This window comes from Vidua chalybeata, chromosome 3, assembly GCF_026979565.1.
Source record: "Vidua chalybeata isolate OUT-0048 chromosome 3, bVidCha1 merged haplotype, whole genome shotgun sequence".
Classification (NCBI taxonomy): domain Eukaryota; kingdom Metazoa; phylum Chordata; class Aves; order Passeriformes; family Viduidae; genus Vidua; species Vidua chalybeata.
The window spans coordinates 55897662-55915530 of record NC_071532.1 but is presented as its reverse complement, the minus strand read 5'-3'; the positions used below and the strand labels follow the sequence as shown (position 1 = coordinate 55915530).

Below are 17869 nucleotides of genomic sequence, written 5' to 3'. Positions count from 1 at the left end.
TCTTTCTTGATTCTTTGGATTCATCCTAAAATGTGTGCATGCATACTTTTGTCAACAGCTTGAATATTCTCGCCTCAGCGCCAACACTTGGTGACTTTTCAAGAGGACCAGAGGAAGGTTATGTGACTGCACTTCACTGGAAAGGCTGTCAATAGAAACAGACATAGCGCCTGAACAACACTTCGATACAGCAGGAGGCAGTTGCAGCTTTCAGGGTAAAGGTCTGGGCAACAGCCATCCAGGCACAGAGGCAGAAGACAGGGAAACACAGGCTGACAAAAGCCAGAGTCAGACTTGTCATTCATCGTGATTCCTTCTGTACAGGCAGGGTGCAGACCATCAAGAATGGCAAATTGGGAACTGACCACCCTCTGGACAAGATTGGAGATGTCGGATATCTCTCTTAAAAGTTCCTATGCTAGATGTACTCCAGGAAAGAAAACAAAAGCAGATATATAAATGCAAGAGGAAAGGAGACAGAAGCTGTGCCTATATCAGGGATTATACAGGGATAGACAACAGCTTATGGCTGTCTGCATTGCAAGTTTGCAGAAATGTGGTGGTTCAAAGTGGGGAGAAGTTATGAGTGTACACACAAGCCATCTTGTGCTGCTCAACCTTATCACCTGAAAGCCATCCCCAGCACACTTTATTTCACTGAATAGATGTAGCCAAAGACTTTCAACCAAAAGAAAGTAATTTGTGTTCAGAAAATGGCCGGTGAATGGGCATTGAGGGATGTCTCTCTCAGCTGCAGTGCTTGCAGCATCTTTGCTCTGAGACTGTTAGGCACAGAGCCAGTGCTGCCGGGCACAAGCAAAAGGACTAAAGAGCAAGTTTAGATGGGAGGAAGGAGGCAGTGCTCTAGCTGCTTGCAGAGAAAGCATTTTGTGGTCAATGAGGATTGAAAAGAGAAATGATGTGGCACAGACCTTGAATTATGTCACATTTCCCTTCTTGAGAAACTCCCTGGCAAAACCCTGATCTCCCTGTGGCACACACCATTCCCAACTTCTCTGTGTGCCACTGAGCCCCACAGACAGCCCTCCCCTCTCCAAAGCCCAGAAATCCCCCATGTCTATGCCCAGGGTCCACAGCTGATGGGGAACCCAAGATAGCCCTACAGCAGTTGGGCTGGCCTCTATTCTCAGGTGCACCTGCAAAGGAGCAGCTGAAGGCAGGGAGGAAGGCAGGGAGGAAGGCAGATTTTGCGGGGAATGGAGGTGGTGCTGGCTCTTTCTCCACCAGAGACACAGACATCAAAGGATGACAGCCAGGAAAGGCTGGGAACAGGCTCCTTGCTCCCTGTTGTGAGAGCTGGCTGGTGGGTGATCCAGAAGTACTGGGTGGCTATGAGTAAGTTCTACTACAGGGACTCAGGCACTACTTAAAGCTCAGACTTGTATCTCCTCTCTCTCTTCTGAAAATGAGGAAGACCAAGCAGAAAGGGGGAGATATTTATCCCAACTCTGCGATCAACAACACCAGTTTTGTTCTGCTGAACACAAACAATTCCAGTAGGTTCTTGCATTAGCTAAGGGAGATGATGAAAATGCTTTTTCGGTCATTGACTCGATATATGTTGATTTTTTAGGGAAAAAATCTGACCAGCATGTGAAGATTAGGCCCTTTATAGAATGGAATTTTTTCCGAATGGGTTTTTTTTCTGAATGAAACAGTGCTTTGGTGGGTGAGGACTGGTTTAAATGTTCTAAAAGAAACTGTGTCTGTATTATGAATTCTTCAGACCGTTCCTGATTTTAATAATGAATTCTGTATAGGACAGGTACATGCATATGTTTAGAAAAAAAATTTATACTTAAGGTGAAGAACAGTTAATGGATCTGTTTGCTACCTGTTTAGCACATTGTGGTAAGTTTAAATGTAATTTGTGCACTATTTCACTGCTGATACCTTTGAAAGTACCAGGTAAGAGTGTGCCTACAATACATACTGGTCCTGCTTTTGTGGCATGGGAAAGATGCTTTGTGTATTTTGGGCTAGGAGAGAAACTACCCCGTTCTTGGCTTTGCTTGCTTGTGCCAGGATCTGGCATGAATTAATAACTGGGAACCTATCATACATGACAATAAAAAAACCTTAAAAAAAAAAAAAAAAAAAAAACAAACACAAACAAAAAATCAAAACAAAACAAAACAAAAAACCCCACAAACAAAAAGAAGTCCAAAAAACAAAAAGGCGGCTTGATTTTGTTGTTTCTTCAAAGTTGCCTAAGACATGGGACCTTGCATTTCTGCATCAGCTGAAACCTGGATATCCCTCAGGCAGGCCCAGCATGGCTGAGGTCCGGACCCGGCGCTGAGGGCTGGTGGCCGCGGAGCCGAGCGCGCGGGGCAGGAGGCGGCAGGAGGCCGGCGGGGGGCGAGGGGCAGCGTGGCCGGGCGGGGGGCGCGGGCCCTGGGCCGGAGCCCGAGAGGGTGCCGGCGGGTGGGCGCTCATCCCGCTCCCGGGAGAGCGGCCAGGGGGCCGAAGCGCTGAGTCAGCGCCGCGGTGCCGGCGCGGAGGGCCGGGGGCCGGGCGGCGCCCCCGCCCCGGCGGTGCCCGGGAGGGGCGGGGAGAGGCGGCAGCGGCGGCGGGCAGGGCGCTGCCCCCCTTGGCCGCTCCTTATCAGCCCGGTTTGATGCTGCAAGGCGTGTCCGGGGATCTGCTCATGTGATGGAGCAAGAGGCAGGCGGGCGGGGGGACCAGGGGAGGAGGTGATTTTCCTCGCTGCTCTTGCTCGCGCTTTTTTTTTTTTTTTTCCTTCCCTTCCCCCCCGCCCCCCCTCGCTGTTTTTGTTTTTTTAAATTTCCCCCCTCTCGCGCCCTAAAGGAGTTTGCGGAGAGCCGGGCTCCTTCATTCCCGGCTGTGGTGCCGCCGCCGCCGCCCACCGCCAGCCCCCGCCCGCGGCTCCGCACGGCCGCGGGGCAGCGCCATGGGCGCCGGCAGCTCCGCCGAGCCGGCCGCCCCGCAGGACGGGGCCGGGGCCGCCGCCGCGCCCCCCAGCACTCCCCCAGAGCCGCTGCCGGCAGAAGACGCGGCGGAGCCCCAGCCACCAGCGGAGCCCGCCAAGGTAAGGCAGGGGCGGCGGGGAGGTAGTGGGGGGACGCGAGGCGGTGGCTCCCGCCGCACCCCCGGGCCGGAGAAACTTTCCCGCCGCGGCTGCGGCCACCTGCCGCAGCGCTGGGCACCTCCCGGGCCGGGCACGGAGCCGGGGCGCGGCGGGGCCGGGACTGCGCCACGGCCGGCGCCGCAGTCATAAAACTCCCGCCAGCGGCGGGGCGGGGGGCGAGGGCGGCTGCGGGGGCGCCGACGCTTTTGTGTGCGGCCGGGGCGAAAGGAGCCGCACCCACCCGCGGCGAGGTCTGCGCCAAGGAGCCTCCTGACTGCGGTCCTGCGGCCGGATCGCCGCGGCTCCCGCGGCTCTCCGCAGCCCCCCCCACTCCATCCTCTCCCCTCCCGAGGGAGCAGGTGGGAGGCGCGTCGGGGCGCGGCTCGGCAGTGCCTTCGGCTGGGCGCCAGCCGCACTGTGCCCCCTTTCCCGCCCCGTTCCGCACCCCGGGGTTCAGGCTCACCTGAGCCGCCGCCCGCCGCCGCGGGGAAGGGGCGGCGGTGTCGGCGGCGAGGGCTGGAGCCATGCCTTTGGTGCGGCCCGCTGTCGTACTGCATAGGGGGCAATGGGGGAGGGACTCCCGAACTCCCAGCCCGTGGGGAGCGAAGGAGCTCTAGGTATGCGTGATTTAAAATAATGATGTTGAAGAATTGAAAGAAATTCTTTTAAAACATGTCTGGTGTTTAAAAATAGATTATGAATGAACCCATTTATCCCTCTGGAATAGGCGCGTTTAGGGGATTTTGGGACTGAAAGAGAGGTTATGTGCATCTGTGTGTTTACATAGTGTGGCTTTAGGGAGTTTGTGAGGGGAGAAATAATACCACGTTCTGCCGAGATCCCCTTCTTTGGGCTTTTCAGAGTTTGGATGCTCAGAGCAGGGAGACTCCGAAGTTTCTGTGACTGGTGCGTGGGTGTATTAGAGCTTGAGAACCGGTTATGACTTTGTTTCTTTGACCTTGTGGTTCAGATTTAACTTTCAAGTTGAATTTCCCATAGTTCCTGGCTGCCGCTAGACCTCCTTGAGCGTGTTTTGACAGATTTGAAAACCACATTGCGAATGAACGTTAACAAAGATTTTTTTTTAACTAAATAAGCATTGGGGATTGGTGTTAGTTAACAAAATGTTTAGCAGTTTTGTTGGGCAATTTTAGAATTCAGATGCTGATGTTTAGAAAAGAGGGAATTTATATTGGGCAAGCATTTGACTATTGTGGTTGTTTAAAATTTAAGATAATGCGACTTTGAAGAAGAGCCGTGTTTATTCATAGCCGTGTTTATCCAGTTATGGGAACTAAGACCCTCTAAAAAAAGAGAATCGCATTAATACTGTTCTCAAGTCCAGATTATTATTAATAATGTGTTTTATGTCTTCTAAGCTTTAGGAAAAATGTCTTCTAGTAGATTTTTGCCTTATTATTCAAGTAGAACTGTTTAAATTTGGGGAAGTTCTGTTACCATGTTGCTGCTATAAGAAGTTGTATGACTGCTGCTCTCCTAAATCAGCTGGTTTTGCCTTCCATTACATTGCACAAATAGAAAAATAGGTTTTAATAAAGTTTAGTCATACTTTTTTTGTGTCTCATTTAGGCTGTCTTACTAAAGTAAAGTAACTTCATGCAGATCTGTGACAGTTTTCATCATTATTTCTTCCAGTTCTTTGAATTTGAAAATTACCAGGTCTTGCAGAGCCCCTGGAGAAATCTGTAAGATAGCTAACTTGTTTGTGGAAGATTGGGAATCTTTTGGAGGGTGGTCTTCCTTCTTGCATTTTCTAAATTAAAATGTTTATTACAACCCTTTTAGAAGAAAAATTTTCAGAAACTGATTTCAGTGGAATCCAACTTGAGTGCGCCTTGGCAAGGCAATTACAAATAAACTGTCTAAGCAACTAGTCTTATACAGGACATAAAATCTCAGAAGCTGGGCTTTCTTTTGTGATGTGAAATCTTTGAAATATTTAATTAAATTTCTTTCATGATGTAGTTGCATTTTTTACAAGATGAAAACCTCTTCACCTTTTCTTCTAGAAAGGAAAAAATGTATAGTCATTAAGCTGTTTTATTATTCACACGTGACTCTTTGGCCAGGTACCAGTTTTTGGGTGTCCTGGTTACCAAAAGGGAGGCTCTATATTTTGGTGTTGCTCACTTCTGCAGCCCAAGGACCCTGGAAAGCACTTGGTCTACAGAGCAAGGGATATTTAGGAGCCTTTGAGCAGTGGCTTGTGAACACAGCAGATTAAATGTGGGCTCATGTGGTTGAGTACCTCAGCTGTTGACCCAATCTTCTCAAAAGTTCCTGATGAATTACACACAAAGCGGGTCCAGAGTTTCTAGCCTGCTACAGAACTAGGACTTGAAATGGGTGGATTTCTTTACTGTAGCAGACAAGACTTAAACTCTGGCAGTGGAGGAGCTGCTCCTTATCTTGCATAGCCACCCCACTGTGGGAAGCCTTCTCTGCAGGGAAGTGTGAGACATCCTGATGGTACTAATCCATTCAGTTGCCTGAACTGAATTAATCAGATCGGTGAATTGACACTTGAGGTCCTGTTGAAACCAAGGGGCAAGGTATGGTTCTACAGAAGGCTGATTTTTGTGATGGAGTTACCTCCTTACTCTTTTAGCAACAATGCTCTTTTCCCCTCCTTTTCTTCCTCCCCTATTCTTCCTTTTTTTGTCTCAGATGATGCAGTCTCACTTGGCTGTGTTGTGTCCTAACCTTGCCTTTTTGTAAGCAGGTTAAACTCTCTAATTCTTCAGGAAACTGAAATTTATTCTTGCTGGACCATTTTCCTGATCTGCTTGTGAGTTCATTTGACTCCTACATTGTAGAGGTAAGACCAAGAACCAGGAGACAAGCACTTCCAGCAGGGCAGGAGGGGAAATGAAAAAAACTTCTCCTGTTGGTAGCAGTGAGCTGGTGAAAACTCATTGAAACCTCAGGGGCAGACTGTCCTGAACAGCACGGAGGCCTGAAGCTTGGCCTGAGAAGGATTTACTAGATTTCAATAGTGTTAGAAGTGGGACCGAGATCTCTTTGGTCTTGAAGAAGGCCAGACAAACCTTTGATGTCCTGAGCTGACAAAAGCCATGGAGATGTCCACTGAGGTGGTTCATATGCTCCTGCTTCCTCCTCAGAGCACCTGCAGCTTCTCCTTTATTTCATCGGGCACTGTGCAAGCTCGTTCAAGGAGCTAAGCCCCTGGAAAACTGTTCCAGTTCTTTGGCAAGGTCATTCTCTGCTGATTTTCTGAGATGTGTTGGCTTCTGGGGCTCAGCAGAAGCTGCAGGTACAGGGGAGCAGGCAGGATCTTGTGTCTGGAGTTGGACAAGAAGCTAGGTGACACTTCTGTTGGTGGTGGCATTGGGCGTCTCTATTTTGTGAGCACCTTCTCTGTTCATAGCAGTGATGTGGCTCTCATCCAACTTCCAATTTTGATGCTAAGCATCGGAGAGATGGAAAAAAATGCCAGCGTGTTGCCCTCCCATGGGACAGAAGGTGACTTCAAGCCATGTGGGCAATGCCGGGATAGCAGTGTCATCCTACCAACATTGCAGCTAACAGTGACAATCACACACGTGCCACTTTTATTTTATTTGGAAGTTCAAGGCAGCACCTTTAATACAGGTTTCTTTCTGTGGTCCTGTGGAAGGAGCCAAGCTCTGTTGGAACAGCTACCTGAAACAGTGTAGGGAAACTTCCAGAGAGAGAATCTGGAAAAATACAGGCATGCTAATAAGCTATTCTTGCATCAAAATCTAGGTTTGTCAGAGATAATACTTTAATGGGGATTTATGGCTTGAAAATGTGGTGTGGTGGATTCCTGGCTTGCTGGCATGCAAGGGCCCCCACTTGAGCAGCAAGTCATTCATACTGTTTTCAGGATGGTTCCCATTTCTGAGTAGTAACTTGATTATGCTACCTGTGTTGTAATGAGAGCAAGTGTGTGCTAGACAGTAAATATTTGGAACTGTCTCTTCTAAAGAGGTTACCAGCTGAGATGTCAGAGTGTCTTATTGTCCGAGTGCCTGACAAATAACAGCTGGGGCAGACTTACATCTGCTGTTTAAACAACTGCGTTCTGGTGAAGGAGCTGAGTCAGCCTGAAAATACTGTGTTAGCAATGGTGAAACTAGGCTTATTCAAGGAAAGTCCCTAGACTGTGTCTCTGGGAGCCCCAGTTTGAGATATTTAGTCTGAGGCTGCAGAGTTCCTCTAGTTCAGCAGGGTCTGATTCCTATTAGATACTTCTTTTCCAGCTGGGGAGGAAGAGACTGGTACAATTCAGTGGTAAGGCTTGGATGGCTGACCATGCCTGTGGAGTGACTGGGGTGAAAGAATAAAAATGTGTAACTGGAAAAATGCACAATGGAAATTAGTGTCATAGCGGCACCAAAAGCATGAAATAGCCCCCTAATCATATAGGAGATAAGAGGGAGCTGGTAGAGGGAGTGGCTGGCCCCTTTGGAAGCCGAGGCAATTAGCTTGTGTTTGATGTGGTAGAGGCTAAGGAGATGCAAAGAGGAGTGTCAGGACTTTGAAAGTCCTCCAGGTTGGAAATGCAGGCCTGGGTGTGCTTGCTGAGAGGAGAGGATCGTGCTTCGTGCTCAGCCATTGTTCTGACTGGTCCTTAGAGCCTGGATAAGCTGTACCTGTGAAATGCTTCCATAAGGTGGTGTCTGAAAGAGCTGAAAGGTATGAGACCTAGGAAAGACCTCCGTTTGGATCAGGCTTCAGAATAACAGATTGAGGGTAGTGCTTCTTTCACAGGTTGCAAAAAGACATCACAGGGATGAATTGGGTGTAGAAACTTACTGGTGTTTTAGGTGTTTTGTTTTATCCATTTGGATTTTGAGGGTAGTCATCCATAAGGAGGTGCCACGTGAAGTCAGGCTGACAATTGGGAGAGAATAGGGTAGATGAGGAGCTGGAAGGTGCAGAGAAACTTCTTGGCTTTATCTGCAGGAGGCAGAAATAGGGTAATCAAATTAAGTGTGCTGTTATGTGCCTTACAGAGGAAGGGCCCTGTGTTTTCTTCACCTGGAACTTGCAGTATCCCACAAACCTCTAATGTTTAGCTAATGCAAAACAAGACAAACTGCTGTGAACAAAGAGTTGGAATGATCCAATTTTTTTCTTTTCCCAAGTGTTGGTGTTTGAAGTTCTTTTTAATGGAGCAGCATGTGCTAAAAGCAGACTCCCTGAGCACAGCAACAGTCTTTCCCAGAGTTTCAAAATCAAAGTTCAGGAAAAATATTAGAGACCATTATGTTAGTTTGCTCAGTTGTTCAGACAGCTGGATCTGGCTATTTTAGTAATCTAATGTAGAATCACTGTAGCAGGATTAACAGAATGAAGCAAAATTAACTCTGGTACGTTTGGGCCTGGTGTGAGGAATCCCTGGAATGATTTGGGTCTGGTACAAGGAATGTTGGGAATGATGGTGATTGCTGGTGGGGGAAGAGGCTGGGTGCTGCAAACCCCTCAGGAATGGTGCCTGAAGGAAGCATCCACTAATTTACAGTTGAGATCAGGGACCTGCAGTTCATCCACATCTCATGCAATTTGTCGTGTAAATTTATCCATTTTCAATTTTGTTTAATGGTTTGTTTTGGTTAGACTGTGTTTTTTAATGCTGTCTAACACTTGGGCCCACTGCTGGATGCAAGATGGAACAGAAGTTGCTCTTGGTTAGAGTGACATGGGCAACAAGCCCTGTGCATTTTAGTCTCATTAGCTGGGTATCTGCCCTTTGCTTCCATCTTTGTGGTGAATGTGAGGCAAATATGAAAAAAATATATGCAGGATGTACAGAAATGGCGTGACAGAAACTGGAGTGTTGCTTTGCTAATGGCCCTTTGTTTTGGGAATGAAGAAGCTGAAAGATCAGTGAACTGGATAACCAGTTCCCCTTGGTTTCTTCTGTGTTCATGAGACAACACATTCATAAATTAATAATCAAAGGAGTGTAATGAATGTATGCCACAAAAAACTAATAAGTGTTGGTAAACCTGCCAAATGTAATGTCTCATTACTTGCAAATAAATGCATGAAGATGAGCAGAGAGGTTCCTAATACTGTTAATTTTTGTCTTTTTAAATTTTGTTTTCACCCATCTCTTTAAACTCTGATGTTGTATTTGTCTAAGCTTTGCAACTATTCTCAATGGAATTAAGAGCACTGCTCACCAAATTAGATATAATTGGACTAAACTGGATCCCTTCAGAGAAATGAAGCAGTTAATGTGAAGGAAAACTGAAATTAGTTTCTTTTGAGGACTAATGTAGTGGGACAGACTGCACTGACCCTCATAAAGAGCCTGAGCAACTTTTTTTAAAACACAATTTTTTTTTCTTTATTTAAACTAATGATGCTGTTATGTCCTCTTTCACTTTACAAACTCCCCAAAGGTTTCTTCTCCTTTGCACATGTTTTAATTTGGAAAAAAATACTATTGTTTTATTAGTTTTGATTATTCAATTATTTAAAGCAGAACACTTGATTTGAAAATCTGAGTTTGCCTTCCCAAGGCCAAGAATCACATCAAACTCTTCCCCAAGAGATTGGGGTAAAAAGGTAGGGCTATATTGTAGGTCTGGTCAGATTTGAAAATATTGAGGGCTTCCATATATTTACATTTTTTACTCAGTTGTGACAGATGGATCCTGTTTCCAAAACTGAATTTAAGTACAGAGTGAACAGGGATTATAATTATACTGGCTGGTTGTAAAAGCTGCTTATAGTCTTACATTTAGTGATGTTTTATATTTAATTCTGTTTTTCATACTGGAAGATATTGCAGATTTAACAGATCCAAAAGGTTATCTGCTAGAGCCAGTGACTTCTGAATTTTGGTCTGAAATCACAAATCTTTAGGATTATATAAAGTCACTGTTTTCCTGAATGCACCAAAACTGTAGAATAAATTCAGAGCTGGGGTAATAGTAAGTACTACCATTGTTAATATTTTATCATAACAGCCTGTGCTCAATTTAAAAAGGAGACAAGCTGTACTGCGTTGATGTACCAAGTACCTTTGTACTCTGGTTCTTTGCAGAGTCCACTGCTGCTTATCAGGCAAATGGTTGACTCTGACTGTACATGTGTGTCTATACATGGGACTGGCTTTAAAATGGTGTGCTGCCCAGGGGAGGTTTGGAAAGGAAGGCAAAAAAATCTTTGAATAACGTGAGGAATGCTAAGATATTCAGTGCTGTTGTCTTTCTTGTGACTTGAAAGAATTGTTGGTGCTAATTCTGAGTGTCATCTTGAAATAGTCATCCATGGCTTTTTCTTCAGATAGCCAAGTTTCCTGAGAGCCAGTCAAGTCGAGGTTGTTCTTGTGTTTGCAGGACTAGCAGCTGTCTTTCAAGAATGAATAATTAAAACTTATTATTATTATTAAAAAAATAGTAATGGTCCTCTACCGAATTTGTACTGAAGAATCTTAAAGCCCTTTCAGAATTAGGTTGTTGTTTTCTATGTCTTGATTTTCTTGCTTGTCTTTAATGAGTTACTCCTATTCAGCTAATGCTGTGTGGAACTGCAGAGGAGCTTCCCACGGTTTACGTGCCTTTGTTTGGTACTGTGGTGTCTTCATCCCTCCTGAGTTCCTGTGTTTTAGATTTATGGGAAGGATGATGTGAGAAGCGAGAATGTAATCTGAGTGTTGAGCCATTCCGTATTTCTTCTATTTAATATCTGGTCTCAGCATGTGAAAACTCTAAAGCCAAATTATTCCATCTGTGGTATTGGCAGTGGAGCAGAATGGGATCCTTTTTCACGAGGTGGATTATGTGGCTGTGAAAGGCAGCTTTGAGGAGTGCAACAACGCCGGGTGGAAACAATTTGGCTTAATTAAGGGCTTCTGAAGTGAAAATTGGGAACCTGAATGCACACGCTTCATTGCCTGTGGAAGTGGGGTACAGTGCTTCTCCCAGATCTCACCCAGCATGTGAAAAGAATCTGATGATTAAGAGGAAAGCCCTTTTCCTGGCACTCTGTTGATTTGAAATTTTGTTGCAGCAGGCTAATTACTAGTAAAAATAAATAAATAGATTTCCCCATTCAAAAGGTTTATATAGGGGATGCTGGAAGAGAATCGTCAGGAATGTGGCATCTTCCTGATCCCAGTTTGGTGCTTCAGGCATGTGGTTGTTAGATATCATCTTTCGGTGTAATATATCTATGGTACCTTTGATTAATTAATGGGGCTTCAATGGCAGTATTTTGGGAGTACAGACAAATCATAAGACAATGATACATAATTAAAGTTTGCTGTTCCACCAGAGGAACTTCAAACCTTTGCTTCAGGAATAATGGTTAATTAGTTGAAATGGTTTCTGTTGGAAGGTAATAGAATCAGTTGGAGAGCTAGTTCATTAAAGGGTAATCAATAAATTAAAGGGTAATTAAGTATCTTATAATGACCACAACACATTCCATGCTTTTAAAATAAAAATATGCTTGTGAAAGTATATTTCTTTTTATAGGGCAAGCCAGTTCAAATTCTGAAAATAATTAAATGTGACAAGTGTGGAAGCTGAAAAACAGATTCTTCTTTTTGCATATATTAGCAAATCTAGAAATAATATTTCAAATGCTATTGGGCTGAGTCTCAAAGAATTGCAAAGCTCGTTCCTCCTGTAAGAATAGTTTCTGCCTAATAACAGAGGTCCAAAAATTCTAGTTTTAATCTCAGTTTCACTGCATTTCCTTATGGGAAATCCATATGTCTTCTGCTTTCTGTCCTGAATAGTTCAGTTTCTTTGTAGTTGTATTGTTGATGATGATAAGATAAGCACATTAGTAGAGGAGCAATACCAAAGGCTGTATTGTAGAGGGGATTCATTCATATATCAGAGCAGTTATGCCAGACACTTTGAATGAATTATTTCTTTCCATCAGCTAGATTCACCTTATCCTGGAGTTTTCCTTCTTGGAAGAAACCAATTTCTACACAAGGTTATAGGCCATTGTCTGTAAGACCTGCTTCTTCCACGTATTTCACATGGGATAGCAGAAAGATAAATAGTCCCAGATTATGTGTTTTGGGATTTTTTCCTCATAGTACTTTCATTAAATTAAAGTTAAAATTGCTTGCATGTATGTATTCAAACTGAGAATGAAAGAACAATATTCTGTGGGGGTTGAGGGGGAAATCTGACCTATTACTGACATTTTCTTTTTCTTTCCTTCTCTATCTTTGCCTACTACCATCCTTCAATCAATATTTGACCACACAGGCTTTAAATGCAAGTTTACCAGTACCTGATGTTAGTGAAGACAATTTGAAGGATGATGCCTCGCCACAGGAGCCACTGCAGCTGGGAGCTGTTACAGCATCTAAGGAACTGGGTGGGCAGCAGTCAGAGGTGGCTTCACCGCTCCAAGAACCACCCAGAGAGCAAACAGAGTCTGCTGGAACAAATGGTGAGTACAAACGTGTGCTCAGTGGACGTACCACAGAGGCTTGTGTGCTAAATGGGATGAGAAGTAGAAATAGGGCTCGACTAGCTGTCTGCTGCTGAACAGGTATTACTCAGGTGATCTGTTGTTGCTCAGGTGCTTCTTGGGTACTGTTTTGTGGGAGATGTTTTCTCTGTAGGAGAGAGTTCATATGACAAATGGCTTGTGGACTGAAGGTGTTGGTGTCAGTGGTGGACATCCACCTGTTAGGAACATCTCTGTTTCTACTTCTCGTGTTAGTTCCTGCTGCATAGCCCTGTCCCTTCCTTCATAAGGCAGAAATCCCTTTTATGTTAATTCATTTAACATAATGATTAATGATAAATTATTAATGATAAATTATTCTGAACTCATGGGAAGGGACAGCCTGATAATCCGTTGGTTTTACCTTGAGTTCCCTTTCCTACAGCTTTTAATTGGATTTGCATTGGGACCACAAAACCTTCCTCATATAGGCATGTGTGTTCTGTCTTAGGAACGTCTCCCTTGCCTTGCTGCACAGTCATGAATGTGCTGTTCTGTCTCCTGTGTGATCTGGCAACCCACCTTTCCTGCTCTCATCAGCCTCTTCTTGCTTCCCTCTGTTCCTGTTCACAGGAGTGCGTTGAGAGATCTGCTTCAGCGGTCCAGCTGCCTGCTGACTTTTTGGCAGTATGGCAAGAGGGAGGGCTGGTTTTCAGTCAGAGCAGGCTTCTAATGCTGGTGGTGAGCTGGGAAGGGATGGTTGACAGGGTTGGAGACACTATCTTAAGTGTCAGCCTGTAGAGTGCCTTAAAGCATGTGTGTTACCCGTGGTGTACTCTAGAGTTTGAATCCTGGTAAAAGCAATTCTTTGTCACATCTTTAGATTAATTGCCATAATGCTGTTATCCCAGTAGAAGGCTACCATATCTTATCCTGAACTTTTTGTGCCTTTTTTTTTTTTTATTTTTTAATTATACCAGTAGGGACTTTTGACACTATAAAAAATGGAATGCAACTTGTTTTATCTTTGATGAAACTCCAGTTCTCTAAAATTTTACTCTTAAGTGGACAGGGATGAGAGGAGCATAGTTGCTAAACAGAGTCATAAAGGAGCAGAAAATACTTGGTGTTTGGAAATCATGTCAGAAGATTTCATGTTGATATTCAGCTTCTGGATCAGGTAAAAGAAAAGGCCGTTAAAAGGGCATGAGTTTCAAGTTAATAGTCAAAGATTAATTATTTTTGAATAATCTTGGATTGTAGTTTCAGTTGTACAGAAATCATAATTCCTAGGATATGTAATGAAGAGGTGAGAAGCTTCCTCTGAGTGTAGGTAATAATGTGTAACCAGTTGCATGGCAAGATGTGAACATACATAGCATTAGGGATTTGAGTAGACTGCCTGAAAAACCTTGGCTTTGTTTTGAGAATCATCTCTCCTATTAGGTGATATTCCTATTCAGTGGAGCCAAGTCTACATGGTAGCATTGAAAAGGAAAACAGTACTATGTTTTTGCTCTTGAAGTGAAAAATCCCTTTATGAAGGTGATGCAGCATGTATTTACCGGTAAGGATAGATGAAAATGACATCATCTATAGAGACAAATAAAACTTGCCCAGTTGGGCACTGAAAAGAGTTCTTCAAGTAAAGGTTTTATTCAGATGTTTTTGTCCACTCCTCCAGACCTTAGAGAGTCTGGTCCACCTCATCTGTCATTAGGCAGACGAATAAAGATGGAGAAGAGGTATCTCTTGGTTGCTTCATGTAGACAAATCTTTCAGCATAGAAAAATGTTCCATTTTAGTGCTACACTTCATGTTCTCCACTCATTGTTTATTTCACCTTGCTGCAAGTCTAAGCTCAGAAATAAAGCATTGTGGCACCAAGCACAAAAACAACACAAGTGTTTGCCTACAGTAAAGAAGTGTTTATGATTAAAGGTTTTTTGGTTTGGTTGGTTCTCATCATCATTATTTGAATTTTGGATTCAGAAGACCACTTGGGAGATAACCTAGACTCATTAAAGTTGCCACTATAAAATTAAATTAACCAGATACTCTGGTAAATTGGCTGGGAAGTTGGCTCTGACAGAGAGATGAAGGCTCAAAGTATCATCAGAACTTTGGAGATATTCAACATAATCAGTTGTAATCAAAATAGAAATACTGTTGCTATTACAGGAGGACACCTGTATTAGATACTGAGTTTTTACATTTTATTTTTTTATATTGCATTCTTTTTTTACTATCAGTAGGAGCATTAAATTATAATAATACAAGTATGTTTATGAAACTCTTGACAGCAGAACTCGAGGCAATTTATAAGTAATTAGGTTGTAGAGAATTCCAATTAAAAAAATCCTCCAGACAAATGAAAACAAAACAAACCCAAACCAACCCCACACTAACAGGCAAAGGAGCAAATATTTCAGTGTGGAAAAACAGAAGTGGTTTTTGTATGGTTTTGTTTATGAGGGACAAAATCCATGGGGCTTTTAAAGCAGCATCTGTTGAGGTTGGGTGTGGATGCCTTGTGGGAAGCTGCATCAGGAAGGCATTACAACAGCGGGAACTGAAGCGGGCGGCTGCTTCGAAAGCGGCAGCCGGCGCCTCTTCCCTTCGGGGCAGAGGGAGATAAAGGCTCGAAGCGGCAGTTCCGAGACGGACCCTGTGAGGCACCACGCTTGTGCCGGCCAGCGGTGGGAAGAGCCGGGCGGGCGAGGGGCGGTCCCGGGCGGGGCCGGGGCTGTCCGGGATGGGGTGGGAGCGGCCGTGGGGCTCGGGGTCAGCTCAGCCCTCCGACAGGCAGACTTCCATCAGGCAGGCTCTCCGTCAGCCGTCCCTCCGACCAGCCAGGCGGGTGCCGGGGGCTGGAAGCGTCGCTGCCGCGCGGCCGCCTCCCTCTCGCTGCCGTCGACTGGAGCTGCCCCGCGGCCCTGGGAGGAACCTCGGAGCGGGAGAGGGTATTCGTGGTGTCCGTGTGGCTTCAGCCATGCTGGGGACAGTGACGATGGCGGGTAAGGCGGTGTGGCACTGCCGGGTGCCGGCACACGCGGTTTGCTCCCTGGGCTCAGTAGCGCCTGGGATGTGCGGGCGGCAGCAGCATCCCGGGGCTGCGGCGGTGCGCCGCTGCCGGAGAGCCTCGGGGCCCCGAGTCCCCAGGGTTACCGACTCTGGATTTCCTGGCAGGGCGTTAGGAGTTAAAAGGTCTGCCTTAAGCATTTTTATCTCAGTGAGAACCGCTTCCAAGCGAAGGTTGCTGAAACTTCAGGAAGTGTGATATCTCCTCAGTCGGATGTACGATGTGGTACCTGTGATACAAGGCTTTATGAATGTGGAGGTGCTAACTGGGTGTTCTAGCAGGGCGGGGCTATGACCTGGTATCTGAAATTAGGGAATAGAAAGAAAAGGTAGTGACCGCACTGATGGTGCTATTTTACATCAGTCAAGCAATAAGGCAGTAAAATACCTTAAGAGCTAAACTTGGTGAAATTGGAGGGAATATGGAAGTTAGCATCGTTTATATGGTGTAAAAATATTTGCATGAGAGAAATGAAGCTGTTGCTCTATTGCTGTTTTATCTTAACAAAGCAAAATTCAGAGGGGATTAGCACCGTGGCAAGGGGGTGTGTATACGTGTATGGGGGGGGCAGCAGGATCCCAGCCTGCAGTACCAAAAATTTGATGCTGTGTGTGCTGAACTCTGCACATCTTACCTAAGGAATTAGCATACAAGCCACTGAAGCTGAGAGCTAATACCATAAATTATTTGGGCTTTCTCAAAAGATGAGTTTTGGAGGAGCAAAGAATTGAAAGAAAAAACATAATGTTTTTTCAAAAAAACTTATGTCAAAGAAAGACAAACCTACATCTTTCTCTGGGAGACAAAGTGCTATTATGAAATGTAAATAAACCCCGGGGTTTTTGTGGTTTTTTTTTTTCCCCTAAAGATAACTAATTTGCATCAGAATTTCTCTCAGATTGATGATATGGCTCTAGCTATCTAGGAAATCTTTATTTTCATTGTATTAATAATTACTCTGTTGTATATTGTTTGCTGGAGCCAGTGAATGAATTCAACAAATAGGGGGAGTTTATTCATGCAAAATACTCCAACTTTACAATACATTTCGACAACAAAGCCTGTAGAAGCGCGGCTCCGTTTGGAGCAGGCCCTGGGGAGGACGGTACGTGATTTGAATCAGTGAGTAGTGGAGGAGATATCCTACTGCTGTTTACAATAGGGTTTTCATTAAACTCGATGCTTAATGAGCTTATCACATGCTGAGTCTTTTTCCTCAAGGGTCCTCTATTTTTTTTTATTTCCTTTTATTGTTAGCAATTAAAGGTTAAATTGTTTTTCAAAAGCAATGTCTTTATAGGTTTGCACAGTTTTGATTGTTTGAGGTTTTCCTTATTTAATAATTCCTGTGGAAGAACCTTAGATTTTCACTGCAGCGCAGCTGCTTCTATAGTACATTTCCCAAGAACTGCATTTAGCTTGTGGTATGCGTTACCATTTCTTGGAAGGGACAGAGGACTTTGCTTATTGGTATGCAGGAGTGTATTAAGCTGTCATGTGTCTCATTAGTGCAGATGCAGCTTCATCTCCTTTGTAGTGAGTTTGTGATGTTTACATTAGTTTTTATGTGGTCGTTTTGATAAAGAAAAAAATTCAATCTGCTTTTCACTGTTCATTAATCATTAGGGGTTCTCAGAAATGTCCCAGCGTTTACTGGCCTGTATTGCTCATCCCATCCTTGTTGCTAATGGAGCCATGGATTTTTTTTTCCCCTTAAAGACCCAAGTGCTAGAGTTGCGTCTATCTTACGTTTGGTGAATAAATTTTATTTTAAGAAGCAGAACCAAGTCACTGAATGTGCGATGTGGACAGCATGTCTAACCATGAAATTTCATAAATATTTGTAGCATGCTGCTTTGGTTCCCATACAGAACAGCTGTGCTGGTCTGAGAGCAGTTTATTATTGTGAGTGTATTTAATGAAGGATTTTTAACTACAGCAACTATATCCAAGCCATAGTTAGTGACCCTTCTGGCTTTAAAAGTCTTCTGTTTATTTTTAAAGAACTACACTGTTTTCTGATTTTTAGGGCTATTTCTTGAAACACTGAAATGAAAAAACTTAAACTTGAATAAAGGAAATACATAGCTTTTCCTGCTGGAATTTGAGAAGCTGGACTGAGAATTCGAATTTGAGAAGCTCTGGGTTGGAGCAGACAAGTACAGCTAAATCAAAACCTCCTAAAAATAAAGATTTTTGGGGAATGTTAGAATGCTGCAGCATCATAATCTAAATGA

General features: G+C 44.3%; 1 protein-coding gene across 2 annotated transcripts in view; it reads left to right on the top strand.

Annotated features, from left to right (window-relative positions):
- The first annotated feature begins 2935 nt into the window (after positions 1-2935).
- AKAP12 (A-kinase anchoring protein 12) overlaps positions 2936-17869 on the top strand; it is a 30350-nt gene continuing 15416 nt past the window's right edge. Inside the window, exons 1-2 of one of the 2 annotated variants that reach the window (XM_053938549.1) lie at positions 2936-3073; positions 12364-12550. In XM_053938549.1, the coding sequence (XP_053794524.1) occupies positions 2936-3073; positions 12364-12550 (325 nt within the window). Of the gene's footprint in view, positions 3074-12363; positions 12551-15428; positions 15568-17869 lie in introns of those variants that run through there. The other variant, XM_053938550.1, reaches the window with a different exon arrangement.